This window comes from Meleagris gallopavo, chromosome 29, assembly GCF_000146605.3.
Source record: "Meleagris gallopavo isolate NT-WF06-2002-E0010 breed Aviagen turkey brand Nicholas breeding stock chromosome 29, Turkey_5.1, whole genome shotgun sequence".
NCBI lineage: Eukaryota > Metazoa > Chordata > Aves > Galliformes > Phasianidae > Meleagris > Meleagris gallopavo.
Genome location: NC_015039.2, coordinates 1,020,844 through 1,037,591, shown reverse-complemented (window position 1 = coordinate 1,037,591; position 16,748 = coordinate 1,020,844). Strand labels below are relative to the sequence as shown.

Here is a 16,748-nt window from a genome sequence, read left to right as displayed (position 1 = left end):
ACTCATCGCCCTGCTGCAGGGAGCAGTGGAAAACGGCACGGGCTTTTTGCTCCACTCTGCCCATTGCAACAGAGGAAATAACAGCACTTGTTGGAGCAGGGCTGACTGAGAACTCTTCAGAAATGCTTGGGAAGGATGTGAGCAAAGCCAGGACTGCAGCAATGCTAAGAAGGGGCTGAAGACTGTGGACAGAAGGGGCTGAGGTTGTGGTTTAGTGGGTGTACGGTGATGGGTTGGCGTTGGTCTTGATGATCTTGGAGGTCTTTTCCAACCTTGATGATCCTTTGCATGGGAATGGTGGGAATGGGTCAACGGTTGGACATGATGATCTTGGAGGTCTCTTCTGATTTTAATGCTTCTGTGATGATCCAGAAAGTTCTGCCATGATGACGAGCAGCTCCATGCTGACACGCCAACCCCCGCTCTGCTCTGGCACAGCTCTACTGCAGCTGGAGGGCATTTTCCCAAACCTGATCACATGCACAGCTGTTAGGAATAAGGCATCTACAAACTCTTCCAGAATCAAGCACAGCATTCATGAGTAATGCATTACCTCCGCAATGTTTCCCAGATCTCGGCTCCAGGCTCGTTGATAAATACTTGCAGTCACTTGCTCTGTCAGCACTAATTGCATGCTAAAGCAGACTCCAACAGCACAGCCTTTCTTTTTTTCTTCCTTTTTTTTTTTCTTCTCCCTAACAAAGCAGTGGATGGCAGTAATGATTTCTACATCAAGGAGCTCTGTGAAACGATCTGCTTTGAATTTCGCCACTGCAGAGTTTGCCATCACAGATTTTCTATTTTTAATGTGAGATTTCTTCTTGTGAAAAATTAATAGCGCTGCCAGCTCAGCTCTGGGAGCCTTTGTTTGCTGCTGCAGATCATGTGTGACACAGCCAGAGTCTGGCTGGCAAAGGCTGTGCTCAGGGATGGGCACAGAGAGATGGAAAGACCCCAAAGCTCAGTGAGAATCCACTTCCACTTCTGGCCCTACCCAAGGCCAAACTCCTGATGTACCCCCACGTTTCCTTCCTGCAGCTCACCCCACAAAGCCATCCCAAACCCAGTGTGCTCAGGCAATCTGCTCTTCCCAGACATGTCCACTTTGGCAATGCCACAACTTCAGCACAGAGAACGACTGACACTGATGGAGCCTCTGCTGCCCAAAAAACACTCAGCACTGATGTATTGATTCCCGTAGCACAGCTTCCCTCTGATGTTAGAACTGCCAATTCACTCGGAAGGAATTACCATCATATAGAGTTATAAAAGCAACAATTCTGAACAGCGAACGTCCCTAAACACAACATGCTATTTCCTACAGAATTAAACACTGCTTTAATTTGCCTAGCTCGTGGGGCAGAGCTCACAGCCCCTTCCCATTACTGAGGGTGTCATAGCAGAGACAAACTGTGCAGGACCTGGTCAGAAAGCATCACCTGCCCACCGGTACCCAGAGGCAGGGCAGCAATGCCCAGTTCCAGTTCAGGGCCTCCCATCAGGGCTCGGGGGAAGTGTGAATTTCACCACCACAGCTTCAGGTTGCTTCCTTTACTCAACAGTTGTCTTATTCACCGATCTACCCACACTACAGCCACTGTTGGCCATCTGCTATATAGCAGGAGCCTAAAGTCTTCACACACTCCGTTCCAGGTGCTTCATGTGGCATTTCCAGGCTGAAAGGGGCCACTGGTGGACATCTCAGCACCGATTTTCACAAGAACGAGCATCCCAACCCCAACACACCTCCATCACTGATGCTGCTCCCTCGGATACCTGACTCCAATTCAACACTTCATACAGCACAAGTGTTCTATGGCTGCCTTCTGGTTTAGCAGAGGCAAAGCACTGCACAGAATGCCTGCACCAAAGTATCAGCTCATTGCTTTGCTGCCAAACTGCCATCCCCCACCCCTCATGGGTCACAAAGCACTGCAAGCAGCAGAGATGGGCACTGCATTAAGGAGAGCTAAAGAACTGCACACCTCCATGAGTGCTGGCAAGAGCAGAAATGGAATTGCTCAACTATCCTGGGGTGAAGCTGTGATGAACAAAGCAGCACTGCGGTGCTGGAGGGCTCATGGATGTCTCCTCACTGCTGCGCTGGGGCTGAACACTGGGGAAACCAGTCCCACCTATACAGCCACAGCACTGCACACATGGGAGGGATGGGGCTGGGGAATGGAGCCTCCAAGGTCGCTGGGTACAGAGCATGCTGCATCCATTGTATGGGGAGCACGTGGCCAGATGGTGTGACATGGTGGTCAGAGGGCTCATCTGTAGGGTAACATCCAGGATAATGTGCCTGCATCCTCATCAGGAGCTGATCCTGGAGAGCCTCTCCACTGCATTACATGGGAGAATGGCACAGGGTGCTGGGCACTGCTGGAGGCAGTGAGGAGGAAAAATGGGTGGCACCCTTTGATTCATGGTAACAAAGCAACCATTTAAAAAATACAGAGCAATAAGGAATAAAAAAGAGAGAAAAGCATTTCGGAACACTTGCAGAGCCCGATTTAATGAGGTTTAAAACCACAGATCCAGGGAGCAAAGATGGAATTCTGCCGTCTCCGCTCAGCTCATAAAGCTTTTCCCAAATCCTGCCGGTTGCCAGGAGCAGATTACTTCGTATTCAGAGTAAATAAGTGATGTCTGAGAGCACGGTGAAAAAACTGCTGGCGTAACTTAATGACCACATTGGGTGGGCTGAAGGGGCAAAGCCAGCTCTCCGTGAGCTCTGGGCTGACCGTGCGCTCGGTACAAAAGCAGTGACACACTTTCTGTCCTCATTTCACCTGCTGTAATTCCTCAAATGTAGGATTGGAGCAGAGCGGGGGATGTGACTTGGAAGTGCTTCGCTTCCATTTGCCTGGGAGTGATGCGGAACGACGACGGGGCTGCTCTCAGCAAAACTCTGGAAGGCTCTGCTCAGTGAGGATTGGAGGAATGCAGTAACAAGAGCAAATTAAGCAACGTTTCGTTCTTCAGTAAGCAATCGTATTGCCTCCAATTAATTCCACTTCTCTCTCTTTGGTGGCTCAGTGCCACCGAATGGATTACGCATTGGATATTCCTTCTTTCTTTAGATGTAAAAGTGGGACAGCATGCAGAAGTTTGCCATCCAGAAAAAAAAAACAAAAAACCCAAGATTTTATGAGGACAACAACTGAAGACAAAACATATTCCAGAAAGCTTCTCCATCTGAACGCTTAGGTTGCAAGTCTAATGAGCCAGCAGTTTGGCTGATGTCCTTTGTGGTGGGAGCAATCACATCTGCTCTTCATCCCATCCCATCTCATCTCATCAGCCATGACTTGCAACGTCTCCCTTTTCTCCTCTTCCAACCAACACTGCAGCTGCAGCTCCATCCAAGTGTGGGGACAATCCTTGAGCCTGACTTACCCCAATGGCTTTAACCACTTCTTTCTCAGCCCTGTACTTCTCCATGAGATCAGAGCTAGCACCTGGAAACCCCAGCCATGGGGATGCTCGTGTGAAGTCTCCAGCATTCACTGTGTGGAGTTATTGCCCATTCCTTTCACATTTCAGAATGTACCAGTTACAAGTCAGGGAATCAGACAACTTTATTCTGGAAGTGGTAGAAGAAGCTGAGAAGTTGTGTTGCTGGTATTGCAGGGATTGGGTCCTCACTGCTTGGTGGACAGACTGCGTTTGCTCATTCAATGACCAGGAGGGCACCAGGATGGATCGATTCATCTTTGTGATCCAAAAATATGGCACTTAGCTGGGTTCCTCTTGATGGGGAAATTAAACCAGCAAGAAACATTTCACTGCCCTTCTCATGCAAAGGGTACAACCCCAGACCACGGGTAAACACTGCTTCCACAGCGCCAAAATGAGAGCTGTAGGAATGACCAGCAACCACCAAACCCCGTGGTGACCTGCTAATTCCCTGCACCGACTCAGCACAGGCTCTGAGCATCAGGACAGCAGGCACACAGCTGGACATGGCAAAGCCACCAACTGCCCAACGATGTAAGGGATTCAAATCAATACAAAACACATTCTTTTGCATCACCTCGAGTTCAAATGGCATCTGTTTCATGGAGCAAAAAGCATCACATGTGAGACCTACCCCAAGGCTTGGTCAACGCTCCGTCATTTCAACTAATGATAAATAAATCTCAGCACATTCTAAGAGATTTCCAGAATTTCAGAACATAAAAGAGGGGGGAAAAAAAGCCAGATAACCAAGCATTGTAATGACAAAGCTGAGTAGAGATTTGCTGTTTCATTAGAAATTACCCTCTTTCAGTTTTTCAGATCCAAAATGGAAAAGTATTTGGAAACTGGGGAAATTGGAGAAAAGCATTTGGAAAGCCAAGCTGGATGGGGCTGTGAGCAACCTGGTCTAGTGGGGGGCTGGAACCAGATGATCTTAAAGGTCCCTTCCAAGCCAATCCATTCTACAGTTCTATTACTCTGTGACACTTAGGAGCTATCTGTGGACAAACTTTAAGCAACTGACGTGCAGTGGATGGAGCCTGACCTACTGGTTGGCAACGCAGCCCATGGCAGGGGGTGGAACCAGACAACATTTAAGGTCACCTCCAACCCAACCATTCTATGACCCTGTGATCCCACACCTCCCATTTGAGTGTTTGTTGTATAACTGGACTCTTATAGATACAATTTGCACTGCACTCCTTTCCTACATGCTTCCTAAACCAATTTTCTATTCACTGGGGATTGCTGGTCAGATCAGGCTTTCCATCAAACGCAAAAAGATGCTCATTTGTTCTAATTCATTCTCCATCATCCTGCTGGGTAAGATGTAAGTACGCAACTTGGAGGAGGACCAAGTCTCCCCTTGCTGCTTGCCTCCTGACAGAAAGGAAAATGCAAAACACCTCCACTGCATTGTGTTCCAAGAGGGCTCTGCTTGAAACCATGGCAACTGAGCGTGGTTATCACTGCTGCTGCTGAGCCAGCCCACACCGAGTGGAGACAGAGCAGGTTTGGTTCATGATGTGGAACTGAAGGGAATGGGTGAGGAGCTGCCCTCGCCCTCACCTCACATCATTTTTTCACTGAGACGCCGAGATTATTAGGTATCTTCTGATACCTGATCAATTCTGGGTGCACAGCGAATGTTTACTGCAGAACACTGATTTCCTGGGTCTGGTTACAGACACAAAAGCTCCGCAGTGCCACAGCAGCTCCTGTGCTGGGCACCAGCAATTGGGGTCTGAATGATACCAAATGCTGCAGGGGCTTTCTTCATCCTTCTTCTGGAAACCCAATCCTAGGCGTCTGGGATTTCAGGCTAACACCACATCCAGAGATGTGAGGATGGATCTGCACCTCTGTGCTGTAGAAATGCACTGCTCACAGTGGGATATTCCTCCCAGGGTTTCCAGGAGGAACCACTCTCCTCCACAGCCATCACAGAAGGAAAGAAGACCTGAAATCTACCCCCAAAACTGCATAATAGAAAGGAGAGAAGACAGGGCAGGGTTCACCTCACCCAGTTTTATCTGTCAGTGCTGGAGGAGGCTCCCAGTGAGACCATCACCCCACGCTCCCTTTGCAGACCCCCACTCCCACGGCACTCTGCATCAGCCCCACTGCAGCCTTTCAGCTCACGATGGAATCAGCCACCCTTAGTTCCCCCCTCTGACTATAATGCAAGTCTAGACAAGGAGCTTCGATGCTAGTACTTCAATCTGGACACAGTAATTTCACTTTGGGGGTCTGTATCTGACAGCAGCTCTTTCACTGCCTAACCAGCACCGACCACTTTCCCCCCCCACCTCCCTCAGTCCCATCAGCAGCAGCACAGGGATGAAACATTTCGTTTTTTAAGTGCTGCAAAAGCAAGCAAAATAACTGCATGGAAGATTCTGATGAAGGCAAAACACGGAACAACATTACGAGACTTAGGTTAAGAAGTGTCAGAGTGAACACACAATAATCACCACTTTTCCGTGCTCTGGTCACAATGGATTGGGCTTTTCCCTACGATGCTTTATGCTGTTTGTCAACTACTCTACTTGGTAAATGGTGTCAGCTTGGGGGAAGTCATTACTGCGACGCTGCTTGAACCCCTACAAATGCTTTTTGGTGCTCTGCTACCAGCAGCCATGGATGCTGAGGGTCCCTGATGGGAGATCCACAGTGATTGAATTCCCTTTGATGCCAACGAGCCGTCGCTCACAGTGAGACCCAGCACAGAGGGTCAGCAGTCCCAAAGGCCAACACAAAACCCGGAGGCTGGAGATGTATCATTTGCCAGAAGCTTAGAGAATGTGGTGATTTCTGGACATTGTGTTCTTCCTCTTCCCTCTCCCCATACTTCCAAGATGATGGGAACACGCTCTGTTCAACACAAGGAGAAACATTCCCCACTGGCGGTGCTGCAGCCCCAAAGTCCATCATCCCCAATTCCTTTGTGGTGTCCTCATACCCAGGGTACATCAATTAAGAACAGCCTCACAAAATCACATTTCACTTCAAAATTCGTCCAAAAAACATCAGCTTCAGCAGTTCCATTCCTCACTGCATCGACACAGAGAGGGCAATGAGCCCTGTGCTAACAGTGTGCTCCTGTCCTGGTGATGATGAGCTAAGTCTCATGCAAACAGTAAGGAAATCAAAGCTGCTGCCAAATCTGCTCCTGGTAGCTCAGTCAGGGGCAAGCTGTGCTTCTTTTAAAGAAATAAAATGAAAAATCATTACTTATCTTCATTGGTGCTAAGGGTTTACAGTGCCCTGAGCTCAATGGCTTAATATCAGCTCTTCCCTGAGAGCTGGACAGGAGGGCTTTGAGGAGCACAACAGCAGAATCTCAAAGGGTTTTCCCTATTAATCAAGAAAATGTATCCTGCTTCATTATCTACCATCAGAGTGCAATGCAATTAGTGTGCAATATACATTAGAGAAATTTATTAGCCCTTCAGTACGTATGGACTCACACTGAAGGCACTGGCAGCCCATTATAATGCCATGTAACTTCTCTCCTTGCCCCTAGCAAGGCACCTGGCCTGCTGAGTGCTGGCAATCCCACAGGGCCCTATAGATCCCACATATGCTCAAGTCACCATGTATTTACCACCTGAGAGGTGGAGGCCATCACCTCTCGTCCAGCCACTGTTACCTGGGAGAAGAGAATGGGAAGCCCCTGGCCACCTCTGTAAGCACCAGGAGAAACCAAAGCACCCAGGCTACACAGCTGCACGAGCAGCTGGCGTGTGCAGAATGCCATATATAGGGGTGTTCAGCACCAGGGGAGCGTTCTGCAGGTGAGTTTCCTTATCCTGGCAACACAGGACAGCACTGAATTGCCTGAATTCCTCCTGTTGTAGCAAGCACTGCTCCCAGCCTGCCCACTCACAGGGAGGGGAGCAGCTCTCAGCTCCACAGGCATCACAGACACACACACACTGCAAAGAGGGTCGAAAAGAGTTGCCCAGTAACAAGCACTTAATGACTCAAGAGGAAGGATATCAAATAGCTAACATTGATCGATACGAAGGCACTTGCTGCTGTAAGATGCTTTCCAAAGGGTTCACTGTTGTGCAGAACCTATTAAAGCATGTTGGTTTCCTATTGGGAGGAGCTACGTGCTATTTTTCTACTGCAGCCTGTTTGCCACAAAATTTAAAGCAGTAAATTACTCTGAGATCACCAGCAGCTATGGCTGCTTTGATCAGCCAAGAGCTGTGTGGTTCCAGCAGACAGAGCTGTGTTTCGTCAGCCTGGCTGCAGGGCCCAGAGATGCCCTGATAAGGCTGAGAATCTGAGCGTTTCCCTGATTTTTGTAATCGTATTTTTGGAGATGGGCAGGCAAAAGAGAGCAGAGCTTATGGGGATCAACGACCAGAATTACAGTCAGAGTCTGTTTCCACTCTTCAGTAAAAACAAAAGATAACGCTGTTAATAGTGATCACTGGGCTTAGAGAATATAAATCTAACCATGATTAAATTCTGTTCTCCGTGAGCTAAGCCAGGAACTCTGCTGCTGTCAGAACAGAGATTACAGACGCACTTACAGTCCAACATTGTTAGAGCCTGACTCTGCTCCTTATTCTGCTCTCTGAAAGACACTGAATGGGACTACAAGGAGCAAGGCTTCAAAAAGAAACCAGCTTCAGAAGATGCATCCACGCCGTTCATCCTTCATCTCCCAATCCCTTACTTTGTGTGGTTGGGAGGGGATGGAGGAGGATTCCCCCTCCACTCAGAGCTGGGGATGTCAATGTAGCCCCCCCAGCAATGCCACAGCCGCAGCTCCGAGCTGCTGCGCGTGGACCCTCCAAGGTCCTTCCAGGGCTCAGCTCATCCTGGAGATGATTCTGACGTTTGCTGGCTCAGCTGTGTGCCCAGGAAGCACTCACATCTTTCCACGACCGACACAAAGTTAGGAGAGCAGCACAGATGCAGACACGCACAGTGCAGACAGATGAAAGCCGAGCGAGAGCAATCTCATCCCACGTGTGACCTCAAGCAATGAAGCGATTCTCAGAACAGAACAGAGCGCTTTTAGATGAACACATCCATCAACCCATTGCTCAGAGTGTCTGCTTACCTAGGATCACAAAGAAACTTGGTCTTTTCACCTTCTTCTCTCCAAATAAGCCATTCTCGGAAAGAGGGATGAACAAACATTCGCGTCATGTCTCTACGTTTGATAAGAAACATAGAAAGGTTCTCCATCCTCTGCTGAAAGTCATCCCACTCCAAAGTGCCCTCAATGTTACCTGCATTAATGGCCTGAAAAATATGCTCATCTGTTAAAGGATGCAGAGATGCCACTGCCACATTCAAGAGAGGCATAACCCGATCAAAGGAAGACTGCGTTGGGAACTTCATATTGCACTGCAACAGGTAAACTTCTGACAGAGACACTGGGACTACTTTGTAGCTGGAGCTTTTTAGCACTAGATATCCTTTCTCTATGAGATCAAAAGTGAGTTTCAGGTAAAGATAGGACCCTTGGCTCAAGGTCTTGAGGTGAGAGCTGAGTTTGCCAAAGGTGGTGTTGTCCATTTTGCCGTTCAGTGAGATGTTGTTCTGGATCTCTGAGCTGCTGTGTATCCGGTGGAGGATGTATGCCTGCAGGTCCTGGTCTATGGCTTCGTTCTCTTCCAGTCTATCCAAAAATATTCTGTGGAAGGGCAACAGCTTAATTATTTCCTGCAAAGAGAGAAAAAAGAAGTATATTCATTCTGGGAATGCTTATTATTCATTAAGTAAACTTGATTTGTATTACAATAGCACCTCCGAGACTCCTTTAAGACCTTTTCCAACAGAGAAAGCACATGAGAAGGTGGTTTATGCCCTCAGGACCTCACAACCTCATCTATAATCAAACAGTTTCTGTGTGAGACATGACTGAAATAAAAATGCAGGATGTGGTTCCCAACGCTGCATCCATGAGGACTGGGAAATTAGCACGGAGAGCTGCCCTCATTATCCCCACCCCAACCCAACCCAACAGCAGGGTGCCATCCCTCCTGCTGTCATCTCAGCCATTGGAGGAAAGGATGTGGAGGTGACAGAACAGAGAAATCCCACTGCTGCTCTCAGCAGGGACATGCACCTAACCAACAAGGCAACTGTTTCTAAGCAATGATGTCTAGCTGGATACCACGGCCAGGGAATCTCTCATTTGCTAAACTCACTGATGTTCTTATAGAGCAAAACCCAACTCATTAAAGGCTTTTCCAACAGAGTCCTCATGTTATAGGTTCTGTCACTGCAAACTGGGGAGAAATGACATAGCAGAGCCTGACAGCACAGACTGAGGAGAGCAGTCCCATCTCCAAAATGGTGGTGCAAAACCAAACTCACAGTAAAGACAACAGGGGATGCAATTTACCTACCAGCAGCACACCTGATACGCACTAAGCTATTCTTTATCACAGCCCATCCTGACAACCCAGCAGCTACCAGGACTCAGTGTACCTGTAGACTTGTCCTGACGGTCACAACCAGCTTCAGCCAGGAGGGGAATTTCCCAATCATTTTGCTCAGGAATGATACAATGGTGTCACCATAATCTGGCTTGTGAAATTCAGCCTCGTTTAAGCCATCAATTAATATGATGAAATCTTCATCAGGGATCTTCCTCTCTGAGATGCAAAAAAAAAAAGAAGAAAGTGTTTCCTTAGGAGGCCAAACACGTGGCTACAGTGTACATTAAGGGTAAAGAATAAAGAAGATACAGTGACAGCATCTCTCTTATGACACACTAATTGCACATAGGTAGGCCCATGCATACTCAACTTCCATCCTCAGAAAATAGGTACTTCAATGAAAGAATGCTCACTGCCAACATGAGCTGCCCACGGTGCTTGGGGAGATCAGTGAAATCCATTCTGTCCCAGCCTGACGTTACCAAGTTGCATTTAGTTCTGAATGTTCCACTAATATCCATATGAAAAACACATATTTTGCATTAAAGTCACCAGAGATCCTTTCTCAGCTGACTCCCCAGTAAGCTCATTGGATGCACCTTGAAAACACACTTTATGACTCTGAAATCATGGAGCGAGTGAAGCCTGAGTTCTATATCCACACCTCATGTTTCTCATAAAGCCCAAAGGAGAGGGGAGGAAGCAGCGAGAGGGGAAGACTCCCTACTTTGTTCTCCTATATATTATTTAAATTCCTTGAGATTAAATTCATATTCATATTGGAGAAACATGAATATAAGTTTCTCAGTGATATCCATCATTAACCGTGATGCAACAATTTTGCCCCAGCACCATTAAAACTCCATCAGCACCTTGTAAAAGACCTGTTGATGTATTTACAGTGCCCTAAATGTTATAGATCTTAAAACCAATTTCCAGATGCTGCTCATTTTGTTGCAGAACTCTTGGTAGCCATCAGCCAGCCAGCGAAGATGTGGGGAATCCCCATTCCATATTTCCACTCCCCAAGACCTTGGGACCATCTGGGGGTCAACCTGCTTGGCAAGAGAAACGAGCATCCTCCAAAATGCCCTACAACCCAGAGCTGAAATACTTCCCAATGAGATACCCAGCTCGTCTTCCTGCACAGCAGTGATTCCCAGTGCTGGGAGGAAGGAGCAGCCACACTCCTCCTACGGTGACATTTGTGCATGCCAGGAAAATGAAGTGCTGTGCTCGTGCTGGCTCTGCATGTCCCCATGCCCAGGAGAACCACACACGTTGGCTGCATGCTGCTGCTTGCATTTTGGGCCATGTCTGCAAGCTGCTCTGAACAACGGGGCTTCAAGTCTAGTAGAAGCTGCATCTATGTCACGTTGGCTCAGACGTGGTGATACAAAGGGTCAGAATAGAAACTAATCTGGTCTATTTGTGAGGCCGATGAGAACAGACACCATTTTGCAGAGCCCTGAACTCTGCAGCGCTCTGAGAGTTTTCATGACAACGAGCAAAGATCTTCAGTGCAGTGACTGTCACAATGAGTTAGTGACATCTTGTGTGAGGAGGAAAGAAAAGGAGACAAAAATCAATGCTGCTTTGGGAAAGCTCCGAGATCAGCAGTCAGGATCTGATCTGTTAGCAGCTGCCTTAGAAGCTTCAGACAGGATGTCTATAAGCTTCTACGGTATCGGCCCTTCTGCTGAAAGCTTCCAACTCTCAAGAGTCCATTAAATAAAGGAAAAGAGAGGGAAAAACACTCCCCCCCCAAAACATGAAACAAAATACATTGTCATGAATGAGGCTGTGCATGGAAACTGCTGTGTGTTTTCACCTTCAGAACTGCGAGGCCACATTCACGTGGGTGGGTGGTGATAGGACAAGGGGGAATGGTTTTAAAGTGAGTCAGGGGAGGTTTAGGTTGGATATGAGGAGGAAGTTTTTCACCCAGAGGGTGGTGAGGCACTGGAACAGGTTGCCCAAGGAGGCTGTGGATGCCCCATCCCTGCAGGCATTCAAGGCCAGGCTGGATGTGGCTCTGGGCAGCCTGGGCTGCTGGTTGGTGACCTGCACACAGCAGGGGGTTGGAACCAGATGAGCATTGTGGTCCTTTTCAACCCAGGCCATTCTGTGACTCTATGATTTGGGATGGGGAAGAAACTGAGAACACAAAGTCAGACACACGCTGCCATCCGCATTTCGTTTTTGGCCTGAGTTGCACCCCAGGAGAGAAGGGGCTGCCAACCTTGCAGATAAGTGCGGTGACAATTTCAGCAACTCCACGTCTCACCTCCCACCCGCAGCTCCAGACCCACTGCTGGGTTTAACTGCACAGCCGCAAGAAAGCATTTCAAAACAAACAAACAAAACAGTGGCGGGGAGCAAAGAGAGAGCATCGGGAGCTGCGTTCCTGTACCTTTATGCAGGTTCTCCAGGGGCTCCAGGATCCCCCTGCGGAAGGAGGCCATGGGGTCCTGCACGCAGGAGCGGAGGCTCAGCATGCTCTGCAGGTGGGGCTCACGCAGCAGCTGCTCCCGATAGGCGACGAATTGGGGTGAGCGGCACAGCAGGGCGGCCACGTTGTGCACAAACTCGGGCACCAGGCAGGTGTAGGCGTTGTCTGCCTGGCAGTAGTGATAGGCGACGACCTGCAAGAGAGGGAAGGAAGGACGAATGCACCTCTGCCAGAGCTGGGATGAGCTGCTAACCACGGCACCGTGTGATTCTGATCCGAGCCTCTTTGAGGATCCCCAGCATCCAGTGCCCATGACAAGGATCCAGATGAACCGCTGGGTGCAAACTGGCACCGATCCTGAGAATGACTGCAGCAATGAAATTCTGCTGGTGCTGCTCCCCAGACAGGCGCTGACAGCGCTCCCAGCTCCACGTAACAGCTGGTAAGGGCTTGGGATTGCTTTCTTCCACTTACTTCTTGCTGGCTGCTCCCCAGTGCTGGGTGCTGAGAGGCCACTGCATGGCTCCTGCTGGAGCGGAGCTGCATGCGATGGATCCCACGAACAATGAGAACACAGTGCTGTGCATCACCCATCCGCCACTGTGCAGCCCTTCATTCAGAAAATACAGGGAAAACATAGAAGAAACCTTCTTCTTCTCCTACAGCAACTCATTTTCCCAGGTCTTCACAATTTGCTGGGCTACTCCTTTGAGCATCACACCTGCATACATGTGCCTAAGCTCTACTGGATACCTCACAACAGAATTTTTTGCTACCATGTACCCAGTGTATCAAGCCATAATAAATGCTATGATTTCTTTCTCATTTATTTGGGGATTAAAACTGTGATTCCCGCAGTATAAAAGTCTCGAACCGCCCTTCCTTGATGCCATGTTCCTGGTAACAGAAACCAAACTCCTACATGCAGAGCTCTTAGCTCCAGCACAGTGTGCAGACCCAAAAATGAAGGCCACTTCGTTATGAGAGGCTCATTAGCTTCATCCAGGAGCATAAGGAGCCACGTCATGGGAAAGGGGACAGAACTGTCCTTGGAGGGCACAGTCAGTACTAAATGTGGGGACACATTTCCTTCTTCTGGAAAACACCCACAGTTACAGCACAGCTCGTGGGAACCCATTACATCCACTCCTGACACTCGGGATGGAATTATCAGCATACTGATGGCTGCCTGTAAGATCAATGCAGTGCTTAAGGGGTGGACCTGAAGATGCACCCGTAAGCAGGGAGGACATCAGAAGGGCCCTAAAGGAAAGGCACTACGATGCTCTCAGAAATGCAACTGCACAATGTCAGCTTGATGGTATTTATTTTCCATGACATTTTCTCTATTTCAAACCCAAAAGAGACTGCCAAAAGTGAGCGTGGCGCTGGAAAGCAGGCTCCCTGCCTATCTCAGAGCTGCCTGCCGAGCAGCTCTCTCATCCTACAAACTCCCAAAGCTTTCAGAACGTTTTCCTGCTCCACCTTCGGGAACAAGAACTGGGTTTTACACAAAAAACCAAAGGAGGAGACCTCAGGATAACCTAAAATGAATGTTCCTCTGGCTTTAATTCTGACTGTAACAACAGCCTCACTCACACAGACAAGCCACGAGCACATCCAAGAATTAAAAACAGGAACCCACCTAGCCTGGAAATGAACAACCCATTGAAAAAGGTGTGTTCTCATTTTCTGGAAATCTCATTTCTTCACCGTGAAAAAACTTTGCTGAACTGCTGAGAAGGCTCCAACCAGCTCTTGTCATAAACAAAAGCCTTGAATTTAACATTTCATCTTATCTGGAAAGTGTTACAACAAAGGAAATCACCAGGGAACAGCCTGCTCTCCCAAAGACACCGGTCTGTCTGGATGCCCAGTGAATGTGCCTTCGCTTCAGCCATCGCTCTGGCAAATGATGTTCACCAAGCTGGAAGCTGTGAAGTTCCTTGCTCCAATTACTGCCTCAGACACGAGTGTATGGTGCCTATAAGGAGTCCTAGTGCAAAATAAGTGGATTACTACAAAAGATGGGAAAATAACACGTAAATCAAGAGAACCAACACAACCCATCAGTCAGTGCTCCTCCACCAGTGGCAAATGTGCAAAACTCTCCAAGTTGGGAAGGAGGCATCACTGTGCAATGGCTGCACACCACAGGTGGGCTCTGAGGATGGAGCTCCATCTCTTTCGAAAACAAATCTTCTGATTCTATTGCTCTGAATGGGATCTCTTAGAAACAGCAAAAAGAAAGCAAGTGAAGACTTGGTCTGCAAGGACGACTTTCCTAACATCATTTGGCCTCTAGTGTATTGGCTGCACACCAAAGAAGAACTTATCATGAGCTTTTAAGCATTTTTTTTTAAATATTAATGATGTGTTATAAGGCTTGAGAAACACCAGGCATGGGGAAGGCAGGCGCTGCCTTTCATGGTCCGTGGCCAACGCCTGTGGGTACCAACACAACACAACCCATCCTGATGTGGGGTCAGGGAGCACCTGAACCTTCCCTTCCTCAGGAGAGTCACACTGACTCATTCCTAATTGTGAATGCAGAATTAAAAAGTAAATTATCCATGTACTCTTCAGGTATGAAACCCAGAGAGCCTTCTGTCCCCATTTTTCCCTACACCAGCCATGCTTTTCTCTCCACCGCACCACTGCCCATGTCTCCCTCTACCCAAACTCCTGTACCCATCACAATCCAGACTGCCTTTCCTCTGCCCTGCTTTGCTCCATCCCCACTCACCCTCTCCAGGATGCTGTGTTTGCTGTCCAGCCCAGCCCAGCAGAAGTGATTTCTTCTCTGTCCTTCCTGCAGCTCTCTCTGCCCCTCAGCCCTGCATGCTGCTCGCTGGGGCTGCGCTCCCCATTTCAGCTGCTTTGTGCAACACGGGTGTTAAGCCTTGCTGAACCCAAAGGGGATTTTGGTTCAGCTGAGAAAGAATTGCATGCGAGGAAGAAAAAAAAAAAAGATTTCCTCATATAGATCGGATCTACGAGAACAGCTATTTAAAGAAAAAGGATGACACGTTAAAAGCAGCGCAGCTATTCCAAGAGTAACAGAAGATGCTGTTGGAACAGGAGGGAGAGCTATGGGAAAGCAGCAGGAAGAGGGCAGGAAGGGCAAAGAGTAGGGAAAATGAGGAACAGAAGAGATTGTGCATCATCTATAAAGCACAGAGGAGCAAAGAGAGTGAGCTGGGGGGAAAGAGGAGAGCTTGGGGGGACAGGCCAGGAGCAGGAATATGGAGCTGGGAGGGCAGTATGCATCAAAGGAGAAAGGAGCTGAGATGGCTCAGGGGAAACAAATTATTTTTACTTAGTAGGACAGGCCAGTTCAAAGGAGTTCTCTGGCACTATCTGTGACAAGTAATATCCTCCCTTTCAGAAGCATTCCTTTGCCATCACGCTCTGCTTGCCCTGTCTCAGCTCCCTGATGATTCCTCCATCCTCCTCCAGCTCCACCAGCCTGAAAGGACAAACCCCACTTCCCTGCACCCACAGCAACCTTCCCCAATGCTCCCCTGCTCCCAACCAACCGCTTCAGCACTGCATTCTAGCCACATTTCTGCCCTAATAAGACTGATCTCCTTTTGACCCGTACAAAACAGCTTCGAGTCGCTGTGCTTCCACCTGCCAAAAGGCCGCCTGCCACTCAGAACGTTGGCTGTCATCGTATAAATAGAGATCAGCACGGCTGTGTTTTATTCACTGCACATGACCGTGTGTGGATGGGGTGACCCACTTTATGGGGAATGCTCATTACTTTTAGATAGCTGAGTTTGCCAGCAAATGCCCTCTGAAGCTCATTAATGTCACAGGGCTCAGAGGAACGAATCCTTCCACCTCCGCACGAGGTGGGAGGGCTGCTTTCTTTCCATAGCCCACAGCAATGGTAGTGATGCTCTGCCTTACGGCTGGAAGGGTGTGGAAGGAAGTCAGCAATGTGCTCAGCATCAGCAGAGAGAGCTATGCAATGAAAAAGCAGCTCCCCAGCTCTGTCTATGGGATAATCCATTAGTGCTGTGCTGCCCTTCAGGCTCATCTGTTGAAGTGCTGCACCCACAAGCAGCCAGCCAGCAGCCAGAAACCCAGCAAAGATGGCTTTCAGTGGTTATTTAAACCATGTACTGAAGCCATCAACAATCCTGTGTGAATAAAGGACAACACCTTCAGGGATAGTGGGGAAGTGATCCTAACCAGAGGGGACGCGGCCACACTTCTCTCCTCCTGAGCTGAACCCACTGTGCTGTGGCTGTCAGCCCTTGCTGAGATGCAGAGGTCAGTGGGATGTGGCTCTGTGCTGCTCAGACACTGCTGGGCTCCTTCTGCTGAGCTGAAGCACCAGCTGAATGTAACCCAGGAACATTTGAGGGTGGGGAAACTGTGCCACACTGGCTGAGCCGCACCACTCACCC

At 48.6% G+C, this 16,748-nt stretch overlaps 1 protein-coding gene across 1 annotated transcript in view; it reads right to left on the bottom strand.

Annotated features, from left to right (window-relative positions):
* Window positions 1-16,748, bottom strand: part of LOC100541791 (protein TANC2) — a 67,549-nt gene that overhangs the window by 28,823 nt on the left and 21,978 nt on the right. The window contains exons 5-7 of the mRNA XM_019623389.1: window positions 12,292-12,523; window positions 9,928-10,094; window positions 8,549-9,156 (exon numbers count right to left, since the gene is read on the bottom strand). Of these exons, the coding sequence (XP_019478934.1) occupies window positions 8,549-9,156; window positions 9,928-10,094; window positions 12,292-12,523 (1,007 nt within the window). The remainder of the gene's footprint in view (window positions 1-8,548; window positions 9,157-9,927; window positions 10,095-12,291; window positions 12,524-16,748) is intronic.